Raw genomic sequence first — 12,635 nt, forward strand, 5'->3', positions numbered from 1 at the left:
CCTAGGCATTAGCCTTGATTCTTCTCTTTCTATCATATTCATTGTTCATGTCACTTGACTTCCAAAATAGATCCTGAACCCGTCCTCTAGTCTCCATCTGCAAACCTGCTACTCTCGGCCAAGTCATCCATTTACCTGGACTGCTGCAAAGCCCTCCTCCTGCTCTCCTTGCTTCCCGTGGTCCACTCTCCACACAGCAGCCATGGTGATTTTCATTAAATTTAATCATGTCACTCTCCTGCTTAAAATCCTAGAATTGCTTCCGCGATACTTGGATTAAAATCCAAACTACTCCCTTCGGCCTTCAAGGACCTGTAGGATTTGGCCCCTTCCTGCCTCTCAGGTCTCTTGCTGTATCAATTTGCCTCCCCTCATTGAAGCCCAGCCTCCACACTTGCACTTCCCTCCTAGAAAGCTCTTCTCCTACATCTCCCATGGCTCCTTTGGGGTACTTAGGTCTCACATGAAAAGTCCTCTCCTCAGGAAGGCCATCCCTGACCATCCAGACACTCTCTGGCACATCACCCTGTTTTATTTTTTTCTGCATAATAATACATTATTTTATTTGTTTGCTGGTTTTTATTTTTGATTAGAAAGGGAGTCCCAGGAGCACAGGGACCAGAATAGCACCTGGCTCTAAGTAAATACTCATTAGATAACACATTGAATGAATGAATAGGAGTTGGGGCTGGACTCTGAGGGGTGGGCAGTCTTCCAGGATGAGGAAATGAAATGGACAGAGGTGTGAAGTCAGGAGTAAGCACGGCCTGTCCCAGGAGTGGCCGGCTCAGCTCCAGGGGAAGACTAGTCAGGGCCTAGTGGGAAAGGAGGTTGGGGATCCAGGCTGGGTCTAGATTGTGGAGTACACTGAAGGTTGGACTGAAGAATCAGGACTCCATCCTGTAAGGTGACGGGGAGCCATTGAAGCCCTTTGAGCTGAGGAGTGGCCTAATTAAAACTGTACTTTGAGGAAATTCATCCAGAGTCTGCTGCAGAAGGGAGTGAAGCAGAGCCACCTGCATAACTTGCAGGACTCAGTGCAAAATGAAATTGTAGGATCCTTTGTTCAAAAAGCAGAGAAAGGAGTGCTATTCAAGGTACTACAATACTAAATGTGTTCCTATCTTCCACGGTTCTTCTCTTAACTTGTCATGGTATTTCTTATTTGCTATTTAGTATTGTTCTAAATAAAGAAAAATTAACATTTTTCTACCTTCAGCTTACTGATGAGTACAGAAGGTCTGAAAGGAAGAGAATTATGGGTTGCCTCAGCTTTCCATTTCCTTCTATGTCATCACTGCTAGCAGAAGTGGGTGACTGAATCGGGGAAGTAACATGACTAAGAAAGGATATGGCAGGATGCCTCGATCATCTTGTTTCCTAGAAGGCCATTGCCTCATGTCTATGTTCAAAGCAAGTTCTGCTTCAAATAGCAAGTGTGGCCTCTCAGCTGTCAGCACCCTCACTTATTCAGGTGTAGACATAACACACTTACCTTGTACTCACTTTGAGTCTCACTGAGCTCCCACGCATGGTGGGTCCACTGGAGTTCTGTGCTTGGAGCATCACCAATAGCCTATTGTGTGCATCTTCTCTACTCACATGCATGCTCCATTGTCCCATTGGACTTCACTTCAAAGCACAGGTTCAAAGACAAAATTATTAAGAATTTTAAGATGGTGACAGTAGAGCGCCAAACCCAGCACAAGGCCATTCTGAGCACCGGCCTTGTTCAACTGAGCATATCCCAAGTCAATGAAGCTGGCCCTGGACTGGAGGGAGGGAGTTTGAGGGGGAGGGTGAGAGTCAACATGGAAGTTGTTGAGGACTAGAGCCAAAGACTTACCGTGAGAGTTGAAAGGAGAAGAAAAACCTCTCCGAGGAAAAGTGACGAGATTTGGAGGCAGATGAAATGAGATAGATGATTCTTCATATGAGATCTTTAGAGGCTCTGGTACCCCCTCCTAGACTGTGGGTCTCTTGAGAACTGCGACTTTACCTCTCCAGGGCTAGAGCTGCACAAAGTCTCTGGTAGGTGCTCAATAAATGGTTGTCGACCCAAATGGGCAGATGAGGAAGGGAGTTCAGACATGGGGGTGGGAGGGCACAGAGCACCCAAGCTGACCTGGCTCCAGGGCTGAGGTCTCAGTGCAATGCTGGGGGTTGGGAATGTGGTGTGGGATGGCTTCACTGAGGGATGTGGTGGGAAGACCAGGAAGTCCCTAGGCTTGGAGAAAACCAGGTGATGGGAGAAGGGGCTGTGGGACTAAAGAAGGTGCTGGGGGGACTGGTAGCAGCTCCCACAAGTGGAATTTCCCGACTGTGGTGGCCTTTATCCATCTCTATGTGGCCTGTTCTAGCTTCCACCCTGGCTGGTCTCTTTGATCTGTTTTTCTTGGTCCCAAGCTCTTTTTCTATTCCTCTCACATTCTGCCCTGTCTGTCTCCTGGATCTTAGTCTCTTTTTAACTCACTGCCTGGAGCCCCCATCTCAGCATTTATCTGCTTCCCTCTCCGTCTCAGTGTCTTTCTGGGCTTATCTTTCCCCTTCTTCAGCCCTGACACGCCCTCTATTCCCTCCACGCATCCTGATCCAGTCCAGCACCTGGGGTCGCGGTAGGGGAGAGACCTCCTAGTTCAGAAGAGGCGGTGGGGGGCGGGGCCAATCCCCGTCTCCATATTTGCATATGTATGAGGTCGCCCGGGCCAGCGGCGAGGAGGCGGGGTTTCTGGGGGTGGGAAGGGGGCGGGTACCCCCAGAGCCGCTGAGTATAAAGACTGCGCGCCGCGACCGCCGAACCCGCACTGCTGAGAAGCGGAGCCTCCGCCTCGGGGACCCCCGTCCCTGGCTGTCCCCCAACTGCGCGTCCCCGCCCCACCCCCGCGGCTGAGCCACCACTGGTGGGGCGGTCTCTGGCTTGGCGGAAGGGCCTTAAACGGTCACCCGACCCCTCTCCACAGCCTCTTTGCATCTCGGATTTCGGGGCGACCCCCTCCCCCACCCCTCCCTGCTTCATTGCACCCTAATTTTTCTGCGTTTCGCTTGGGTTTTGCAGCCGTCTATTTTTGCATCCTTTCTTTTTTTTTTTTTTTTTTTTGCTTTTAGGAGGTTTGGGCGGGGGTGAAGCTGCATTCGCACCCCTTCCTCTTTTTTCCTCTCCTGCTCTGACAGCCTCCCTTTTCCTCGCAGTCGGGGGGGCCTAGGATCAGTGCACCCTACGCCGCGCTGCCAGCACCGCGCAGCGCGTGGCTGTGCTCCCCGGAATTTGCAGCAGCTGCATATCTAAGGGGGGGTTCTCCTTCGCCCCTGCTGCCTTTGCTCCCTTCGCATTCCAGTGCGTGGGGGGGGGGGGGCTTCAGCGCGCCGCACCCCAGCTTCGCCGCAGCCCCCAGCCCTGCGCGGGACTCGCCCCCCGTCGTCAAGATGGTCATCCAGAAAGAGAAGAAGAGCTGTGGGCAGGTGGTTGAGGAGTGGAAGGAGTTCGTGTGGAACCCGAGGACGCACCAGTTCATGGGCCGCACTGGGACCAGCTGGGGTACGCGGGGCCGGCCGCGCGAGGGGCTGGGGGGTCCGCTGGGCGATGCCCCGGGGAGACGAGGTCCCACCAGCTCAGCCTCAGCTCTCTTCCCGGTCCCCGGCGTCCGGCCCCCCTGCCGGGCTCTGGGCTGGGAGGGGGCCGAATCGCCGGTCTAATCTCCCTGGCTGGCCGCTGCGGAGGCGGAGAAAGTAGGTCACTGCCATTTTCCCGCCCCCTGCGGAGCCCCCTCGCGCGGGGGGTCGCGGGCTCTGCGCGCGTGTCCGCGCCGCGGCGCTCGCGCTCCCTGTCGGGACAGGTCCGCTGCACACGGTTGCCCCCCTTCTCCAGAAGAGCGCCCCTTCCCTTCTTCCAGCCCTCACTAGCTAGTCGAGCCCATCTATTTTTAGCTCGCCCCCCCCCCCCGCCCTCCCCCGACCCTGGGAACATTCATGAGGGGGCGGGTCTTGGAGAGGTTGGGGTGTGTGTTGGAGAGGGGGGGTTCTTCTTCACAGCGGAAGTTGTCTGTATCCCGCTGCCCAACGTTTGGAGCCTTCTGTGGCTGCTTTGGGGGCGGGGGGCACTGTTGGGGAGGGGTGACACTGTGAGTTTTTTCCGAGGCTAGATGTTCGGCTCAGATGTCGCAGGCAGAGGGAAGAGTGATCACTAGCGGTGAGATGTGTACATCATTTGGCCCAGTGTGTCTGTGGGGTTGGGGTGGCTTGGGATCTTCCCCACCCACGCTGTGGCAGGATTCATGGGGTGTAGAAGGAGTTGTGTCTGGTCGAGGGTCTGGTGCTGGGCATGGGTGCAGGTGAGGGGTGGAATTCTTCCAAAAGGGATTGTCAGGCTGGGAAGTCGAAGCACAAGGGACTGTGTGACACAATTTACAACTTATCCACACTGAATGAACACTGTCCCCATCAACTAACCCATCTGGGGACCTTGAGGTGTGTCCAGGGCAGTCCTTGCCCTCAGGGAACTCCAAGTCCAGCCCCTGGGATTGGAGGGGTCTGTGATTGCTCGGGGGAATCTGAAGAGGCTTCATGGGGGAAGTGCCCTGTGAGATGGAAGGACTAGGGGTCCTGGGTGGTGGAACAGCACACACTCAGAGCAGGCTGAGGAGTGATGAAGTGGTGTGTCACATCCACCAAGGACCTGCTGTCTTCCCGGAAGGCTGTGGGAGAGTCCTTTATTCCTCACCTCATGCCCTGGGTGCTGTGTGTAAGTTGGGGGTGGGGTGACTGTTGAAGGTTCTGGACAGCTGTCTCTGAGAGATTTTGTAGGTAGGCAGGAGCTGCATTCAAGGTTTGGCTTCTGTGGGGTCGCCAGGAGAGAGAAGGTTTTGCTATTTGAGCATGAGGATCCAAGCTCTGAGGAATGGGAAGAGAGTTTGGTTGTGAATGGTGGCCAGTGCCAGGTTAAAAAGTCGTGGTGCTGGACAGCTTTAAGCGTGAGTTCCAGTACAGCGGTAACAGATGTTGTGCCTTTTCAGGGCCATGAATGGTTGAGAAGTTGGAAATGTAATCTGAGGCAAAATGACTGCGGCCTATACTTAGGGTTGTCCCAGCAACAGGAGTTTAGGTCTCTTGAGGCCTCCACGAGGTCGGGCTTCACTGTGCCCTAGGACCGGGAGGGGGCTGGGAGTGATGGCTGGAAGCCAGACACAACTGCCTGTCTCTTTTTGCTCCCAGGAGAAGGCTCTAAGATGTCCCCGAGGCTCTGTGACCTGTCCCGGTGCAGAACCTCTGAGTGGGAGAGGGGTGTGTGGGGATAGGTGACATCATCGTGGGAGACTGGGAGCCTGCTGACCCTGTTTCCTCCTCCCTAGCCTTTATCCTCCTCTTCTACCTCGTCTTCTATGGCTTCCTCACGGCCATGTTCACTCTCACCATGTGGGTAATGCTGCAGACTGTCTCTGACCATACCCCCAAGTACCAGGACCGACTGGCCACACCAGGTGAGTGACGAGGCTCCTCTCCCAGCCACTCTGACTGCTCTTGTGCCCGCAAGCCTCCAAAAGGAACCTACAGGCTGAGAACTCAGAGCTTTTTTCAGAGGTGTGCTTCTCTGATCATCCAGGCACCATGTGCTGGGAAGTTCTTCTTGAAGTCTGCTTTCCTTCTCATCTCGCGCAGCTGAGAGCTACGTGATCTGGGGAGGTGGCACATGTTCACAGGAGCTTTCCTGCCGTAAAGAGGATCTTAGATCTTCACACCATCCCTCACTGTGGTGTTCCCTGTCTTCTTCCTTCTGTTTGTGATCCCCCATCTTATACATAACCCTGACTCCCGCCCTTGTTGGTTATAGGCTTGATGATTCGCCCCAAGACTGAGAACCTGGATGTCATTGTCAACGTCAGTGACACTGAAAGCTGGGACCAGCATGTTCAGAAGCTCAACAAGTTCTTGGAGCGTGAGTGTGGGGCTGTCGATGTGGCTGTGCAGGACCTTGAGCAGGGGATTGGAACCCTTGGAAGCAGAACATCAGGCCCGTGACTCTCTCTCCCCCACCTCCTTAGCTTACAACGACTCCATCCAAGCCCAAAAGAATGATGTCTGCCGCCCTGGGCGCTATTACGAACAACCAGATAACGGAGTCCTCAACTATCCGAAACGTGCCTGCCAATTCAACCGGACCCAGCTGGGTGACTGCTCCGGCATTGGGGATCCCACCCACTATGGTTACAGCACTGGGCAGCCCTGTGTCTTCATCAAGATGAACCGGGTATCCATGTCCTTGGTCCCCAGGGAGCAGGGAGGAGGGAGCTCAGGCCACCATCTGCTGACAGTTGCTTCCTTTTACTGGGGCTAATGGGCATTAGAGAGATTTTTGGATGTTTGAGTAGCTGAAAGAACAAGAGAGATGGGGCCATTGGAAGTTGAGATCTATGGGTGGAAGGCTGGATACTTGTGTCTTTGACCACTTCTTTTTTTAACTCTCATCACTCTCTCTTTTCACTCCAGGTCATCAACTTCTATGCAGGAGCAAACCAGAGCATGAATGTCACCTGTGTGGGGAAGGTGAGTTTGTTGGACCTTTCTCCTTGCCCACCTGTTTGTCCATCATGGTTTCCGTGTTATTCACTCATCTCTCCCAATCTTCTTTGCTCCCAGAGGCCCCGTCACTATAGGGACCAGGGGGTAAGAGTGGACTCTAACGTGGCTCTGGCTCCAAGGGGCTCCCACTCCTCTTGCTTCTCTCTAGGATGCAGAAGCCTGCTCTTAGGTGGATAGACACCCCCTTCCCTGACTCCACCCCAGCCCTGCCCTCCTGGCTTCTCTCTCTAACCCTACCTTCTCCTCTATTCCCTGATAACCATGTCTTTTGCTCTCCCTCCCATATCTCACTTACCTCTCAGTTCTTCTTAGGTCTCTGGTAGCTGTTGATTGTTAGCACCGTCTGCCACCACTAAGTTGTCCTTGGAACCCTGCTCCCTCCACCTCTGTCCCCTCTAGAAACTTCCTGCCCCTCTTCAATCATCCCCCTCCTTCCTTCCTACTGAGCTCTTACTCATTTATCTGTTCTCTCTTGGCTCTGCTCCAGAAACCGATTCCTGAGGATGGGGTAAGAACTTGGGGTGGGAGTGGAGCAGGAGGCTTCGGGACCATTAGCACCCTTCAGGACTTCCCAGTCTGATGAAAGAGGCAGGACACCCCTCCTGCACATAGGCAAACACACACACAGACTCACAGCTCAAGGGAAACAGATTTGAGACAGAATAATTTGGGGCGAAAGAAGAACAAAGGAAGTCTGGTGAGCTTTTGGGTTCCTGCCATCCCTAACATGCCCTCCTCCCTACCCTCCTGCACCTCCACAGCGAGATGAAGATGCTGAGAATCTCGGCAGCTTTGTCATGTTCCCTGCCAATGGCAACATCGACCTCATGTACTTCCCCTACTACGGCAAAAAGTTCCATGTAAGTCCTGTGGGAGGCCGGGGGTGATGGCTCCTCGAGGGGAGTGGGGTCCTTGGGGAGGAGGCCGAGTTGCCATGGGCCTGGACCCTTGCTCTCCTCCTCTGGCCCAGGTGAACTACACGCAGCCCCTGGTGGCCGTGAAGTTCCTGAATGTGACCCCTAACGTGGAGGTGAACGTGGAATGCCGCATCAACGCGGCCAACATCGCCACAGATGATGAGCGAGACAAGTTTGCCGGCCGAGTGGCCTTCAAACTTCGCATCAACAAAACCTGAGATCCCTTTCTCCTGCCCCCACCTCTTTCCTATGGATGCTTCTGGAATGTCCCTGAACCTGCCTGATCCCTCCCTCACCCACCCCAAAGGTATTTTTTATAACAGAGCTATGACTGGTCTGAGCCTCACATCCTTTCCTTTACTTCTAAACCCAGCCTGGTGTCCATTGTGATTCTCTGCCTACATGTATTTTCCACCATCTTCTCCCGACCCTAGCTCAGTAGAGACAGGGAGATGGAGTCCCAAGATGGTCACAAAGGAGTTAAGAGCTGTTCTGGTTCCAGCTTGGCTGTGAGTGGGATGTTTCCACAGCTACCCACCTCTCCTGCCCTCCTATCCCCTGAGAGCTATGGAAAAAGCCTACCCACCCACCTTCACACTCGCTCACCCTCACACGCACCCATCCACCTTCTCATCCACTCACCTTCACACTCACCCACCTTCATACTCATCCACCCTCACACTCACTCACCTTCACACTCACCCACCTTCACACTCACCCACCCTCACACTCACTCACCTTCACACCCACCCACCTACACACATCTCATTTCACCCCTTAGCTTCCAGACACGAATGTGGCATCCACTCTTCTGATCCCAAGTGCAGCCTCGTCTACAGTTGCTGTCTTGGTGGCTTTTGACTTACCTGGCTCCCCTGGCAGGTCTGTCCCCACCTCCTTTCCATCCCTATTCACTCGTTCGTAATTGAGGACAAGGTGGCTCTGTGGCCTTTTCCCTATTTCTTGGCACATTCAGCTTCTCACTCTGTGGTGATTGTGTGAGCTGCGAATGAGGGTCTGGAAGAGAAGTCTGTGTCAGTTCTTCAAAATTTTCTTCCTGGTCCCTCCTGTCACCCAAATAAGCACTCCTCAGGGGAGTGGGGTTGACCTAGACTGAGTATCCACTTTGTTTTTGCCGATGGCTCCCTTCCCTTTGTTGGCTTTCCCAGAATATCCTTCAAATTCCACTTCCCAGGAGCCCTGGGGGAGGGGAAGCCATTTTGGCTCGGTCCCCAGTGGCCACCTTAGAAACCTCAGCTGGCTATGGGACTATTCCACCTCCTTCCCCTGCGCCCACATCTGTCCCCACCATCCTCTCTCTGGCTTTTCTTAGCAAGTTATCAACTAATCACTAACTCCTCTTTCCTCCGCATGTCAGCCTGAAAGTTGCAAATACCCCTCAATCTAGCCTCTGAGTTTCTTGGCTCCTTCAGATCCCTTTGCCTTTTTAAACAACCCCATAGTGCCCATAGAATGTTACATGAGTGACCTCCTGGGTTCTTGAGTTATAGAGGCATTTTAACTCTTTCTGCTCCGGTGTCCCTTCTCTTCCTCACTCTTTCATCTCTCCCATCTCTTTTTTGATGCTGCAGCCTCCACACCCCACCCCCCACAGATGGACCCTTCCCTTTTTTCTCTGCTGGATCTGAGTCTCTTCCCTTCAGGTCCCCTGTGTCCCTGCACTCCCCTCACCCCGGTGGTCTCTCTCTGCAGTTATTTAATGCCTGTGTCAGATCTACTGTAAAAAGAGGATAAAGTACAATAAAATGAGAGCAATTATATATATAAATATATATCATAAATGGAGCCCTGCGTGCAGGTTATTCCTTTCTGAGCATTTGGAAGAGCCCTGGGAAGCGGGTGGAGGTGGATTTGGGTGAACCAGGGGTTACCCAGGCCTTGGGGGCCGCTCCCTAGCTTTGACCTCTTCTGTCCAGCACCCAAGCATCTACCCCCTAGACTGTTCCTTCACCCGTACTGTCTTGAGATCACTCACAAGAGAGGCAGGAAGCCTATATTCCTTTCTACAGTGATACTTATAAAGTGCCTATAATGTGCATTCTAGGCACCATGAGGATACTTATGAAAGAGGCACAGTTCCTGCCCCCAAGAAGCTCCCCACTTTAACGGGAGAGGTGAGGAGCACATGAGAAACTCTCATACCAGGTAGACCTAAACGTGCTTCAATGAAGGGGTGAAAGCTGGTGAGGACTAATCAGAGTGGTCAACCACTTTCTGTTGGGGGCTTCCAAAGGGAGCTTTCATAGACGCTTGAAGGATGGGGCAGTTTGGGGAGAGAGAACAGATAGATGAGAAAAGCTGATAAAGAAACATAGATCTCAAAACAATATGAACCTTATGATCCTGATTTTGTGTAAAACAAAATACACACAGAACCATAGAAAAAAAGGACAGATGAGTCTATACAATGTTTATTGTGGTATATGGGGGAGGGGATGGGTTTATAGCTAATTTTTATTTTCTTCTCGAGGTTTATTTGTTTTTGTTTGCAATGAGTTGGTCTTAGTATTTGCCTTGAAAAATAGCTTTATTACATATGCTTACGTATATAGACAATTTTATCATGAATGTGTAGTACACACACATGAATCACTGGGTTTTGGTCATTCTTACACCAAAATTGGATCATACTATACACTTGTGCATCTCCCTTTTTTCATTCAATTTCTTGTATCACTACTTCACCTGGTAGAGCTCTAATTCACTTTTTAAATGGCTGCATAATGTTTTTTCTTTTGGGTCATTCTTCCCTTATGAATTTGTTAGAGCTCCTTGATAGTTGTGGATAGAAACTGTTTTCTGCACTGCAGAATTCCCCTCAATTGATTTCTTGCCTCTGGAGTTTGTGGTTTCTTTTGCTGTTAAAAAATGTTGGGTTTTCAGATAGTCAGCCATACTTAGTTGTTCTTTCGTAGTTTCTAGGTTTCCAGTCCCTAGAGTATGCTTATATTTTCTAGATTTTTTTGGGGGGGGCCAGGATTTTAATTTCATTACACTTCATCTGGTTTGTTTTTGTTTCTTTTTGCGTGTGGTGTAAATTAGGAGTCCAGTTTTATTTTATTTTTCCAGTTGTGTCAGCTTCATTTTATTTTTAAAAGATCCGTGATTTATTCCCATTGAATTGAAATGCCAACTTCGGCCTTATAATACATTTTCCTTCATGCTGAGCTCTGCTTCTGGGTTCAGTACTTGCTGGCCTGGCTTGTTTACCATTCCATACACCAAGCTGTTTCAGTCCGACCCCAGTAGTTTTATAGTATGTTTTCTGATATCTAGCAGGGCAGGCAGGTTCCCTCACTGTTCATTTTTTTAAACAAACATTGACTATTCTTGGGTAGTTATTCTCACTTATAAATTTATATAAATTTATCCTCTATTTCAGGAGAATTGACCCTTTTTTAGGCTATTAAGTTTCCCCATCTGAGAACATGTTATCTTTCCTTTTGTTTGGAGCTTGGTTTCTGTCCTTAAATAAGGTTTGGTAGGTTTCTTCATATAAGTTCTGTAGCATCCTTTTATTTATTTATTTTTTTGAGGAAGATTAGCCCTGAGCTAACTGCTGCCAATCCTCCTCTTTTTGCTGAGGAAGACTGGCCCTGAGCTAACATCCATGCCCATCTTCCTCTACTTTATACTTGGGACGCCTACCACAGCATGGCTTGCCAAGGGGTGCCATGTCCGCATCCGGGATCTGAACCGGCAAACCCTGGGCCGCCAAGAAGCGGAACGTGCGGACTTAACTGCTGGGCCACTGGGCCAGCCCCCATCCTTTTATTTTTTTGTGTGCCACTTTTATTAAACTTATTCCTAAATATCTTATTGTTTTTGTTATTATTTTGAATGGAATATTTTTTCATTCTTTTTTTCTCAGTGCTTTTGCTAGAAGATAAAAATATTTACTATTCCTCTACCTTACTAAATTATCTTAATTCCATCAGATCTCTATTATGTCTCTTGAGTTTTTAGGTACATAATTACAGGATCTAAAAGGTAAAGAAATTTTTTTATTTTTATTTTTGCCAGTGCTTTGTTTTCTTCTTCTTCTTCTTCTTTTTTTTTTTGGTAAGGAAGATTGGCCCTGAGCTAACATCTGTTGCCAATCTTTCTTTTTCCTTGAGGAAGATTGTTGCTGAGCTAACATCTGTGCCAGTCTTCCTCTATTTTATATGTGAGACACCGCCACAGCATGGCTCGCTGAGTGGTGTGTAGGTCTGTGCCTGGGATCTGAACCCACGAACCCTAGACTGCTGAAGCAGAGTGCATGAACTTAACCTTAACTACTCCGTCACTGGGCCGGCCCTTTCTTTTTTTTGATCCTCTTTAATGTCCTAAAACCAGTTAGTGAGCATCCCTGTATAGTTTTTTATTTTAATTGAAATTATCTTAGTGTTTAACCATTAGGATACTTACTGGTATTCCATTACTGTTTTAATTAAGATTTTTGTTCTTAAGGAATGTCTGCTGAAATTTAATCAAATTCCTTTCAGCATCTGTTGATATGATCATATTTTCCTTCCTTAATTTGTTAATGTAATGAATTATGTTGATAGAGACTCTGCTATGAAGCCATCTGGAATAAACCCTACTTGGTTTTACTGTTCACATTTTTGATTCATCAATGTATTTGGATACTATTTTGAGATTTTGCATCTATGTAAATTAACTTGGCTTCTAGGTTTTTTTAGTATTTTTACCAGGTTTTTAAGATTAACAAAATTACAATAATCTTACACAAATTGGAAATTTCACTCTTTTCCAATGGCCCAGAATAGTTTAAGTAACATTGGACCATTTGGTTCTTGCTCTTTTTTTCCTCAATCAAGTGCTTGAGTTTTTCTTTTCTCTTTTTTAAATGTACCTTTTTTTTTTTTTAAGCTCCTGCTTTTGGATTTATCCTTTCAACTAAGTTTGCTTTCTCTTTCAAGAATTTATATCTTTAATTTTTAGTATGCATGCTAGATTGCTTTGTTTTCTTTTTAATATTTCTTTTCTTTTCTGCTTTTTCTCTCCAAATCCCCTCAGTACATAGTTGTATATTTTAGTTGTGGGTCCTTCTAGTTGTGGCTTGTGGGATGCTGCCTCAGCATGACCTGATGAGTGGTGCCATATCCACGCCCAGGATCT

The 12,635-nt window shown here is 49.4% G+C and overlaps 1 protein-coding gene across 2 annotated transcripts; it reads left to right on the forward strand.

Annotated features, from left to right (window-relative positions):
• Nucleotides 1-2,730: 2,730 nt before the first annotated feature.
• Nucleotides 2,731-9,296, forward strand: ATP1B2 (ATPase Na+/K+ transporting subunit beta 2). Of its 2 annotated transcripts, none has more exons than XM_070563349.1 (7): nt 2,731-3,535; nt 5,346-5,474; nt 5,825-5,929; nt 6,036-6,241; nt 6,481-6,537; nt 7,335-7,433; nt 7,544-9,296. In XM_070563349.1, exons 1-7 carry the CDS (start codon nt 3,424-3,426, stop codon nt 7,706-7,708), a joined length of 873 nt encoding a protein of 290 aa, XP_070419450.1. In that variant the 5' UTR covers nt 2,731-3,423; the 3' UTR covers nt 7,709-9,296. The 2 variants fall into 2 exon arrangements, with proteins under 2 accessions (XP_070419450.1, XP_070419451.1); XM_070563350.1 differs by lacking the exon at nt 2,731-3,535 and adding an exon at nt 3,841-4,186.
• The last annotated feature ends 3,339 nt before the right edge of the window (nt 9,297-12,635 follow it).

The sequence above is a fragment of the Equus przewalskii genome, chromosome 10 (genome assembly GCF_037783145.1).
Source record: "Equus przewalskii isolate Varuska chromosome 10, EquPr2, whole genome shotgun sequence".
NCBI classification, from domain to species: domain Eukaryota; kingdom Metazoa; phylum Chordata; class Mammalia; order Perissodactyla; family Equidae; genus Equus; species Equus przewalskii.

Excerpts from the sequence above, each read along its gene's own strand:
- ATP1B2 (XM_070563349.1), top strand. The coding sequence starts at position 3,424 with ATGGTCATCCAGAAAGAGAAGAAGAGCTGTGGGCAGGTGGTTGAGGAG. Across the intron at positions 3,536-5,345 it reads CCGCACTGGGACCAGCTGGG|CCTTTATCCTCCTCTTCTAC; the intron begins GTACGCGGGGCC and ends CCTCCTCCCTAG. Across the intron at positions 6,242-6,480 it reads TCTTCATCAAGATGAACCGG|GTCATCAACTTCTATGCAGG; the intron begins GTATCCATGTCC and ends TTTTCACTCCAG.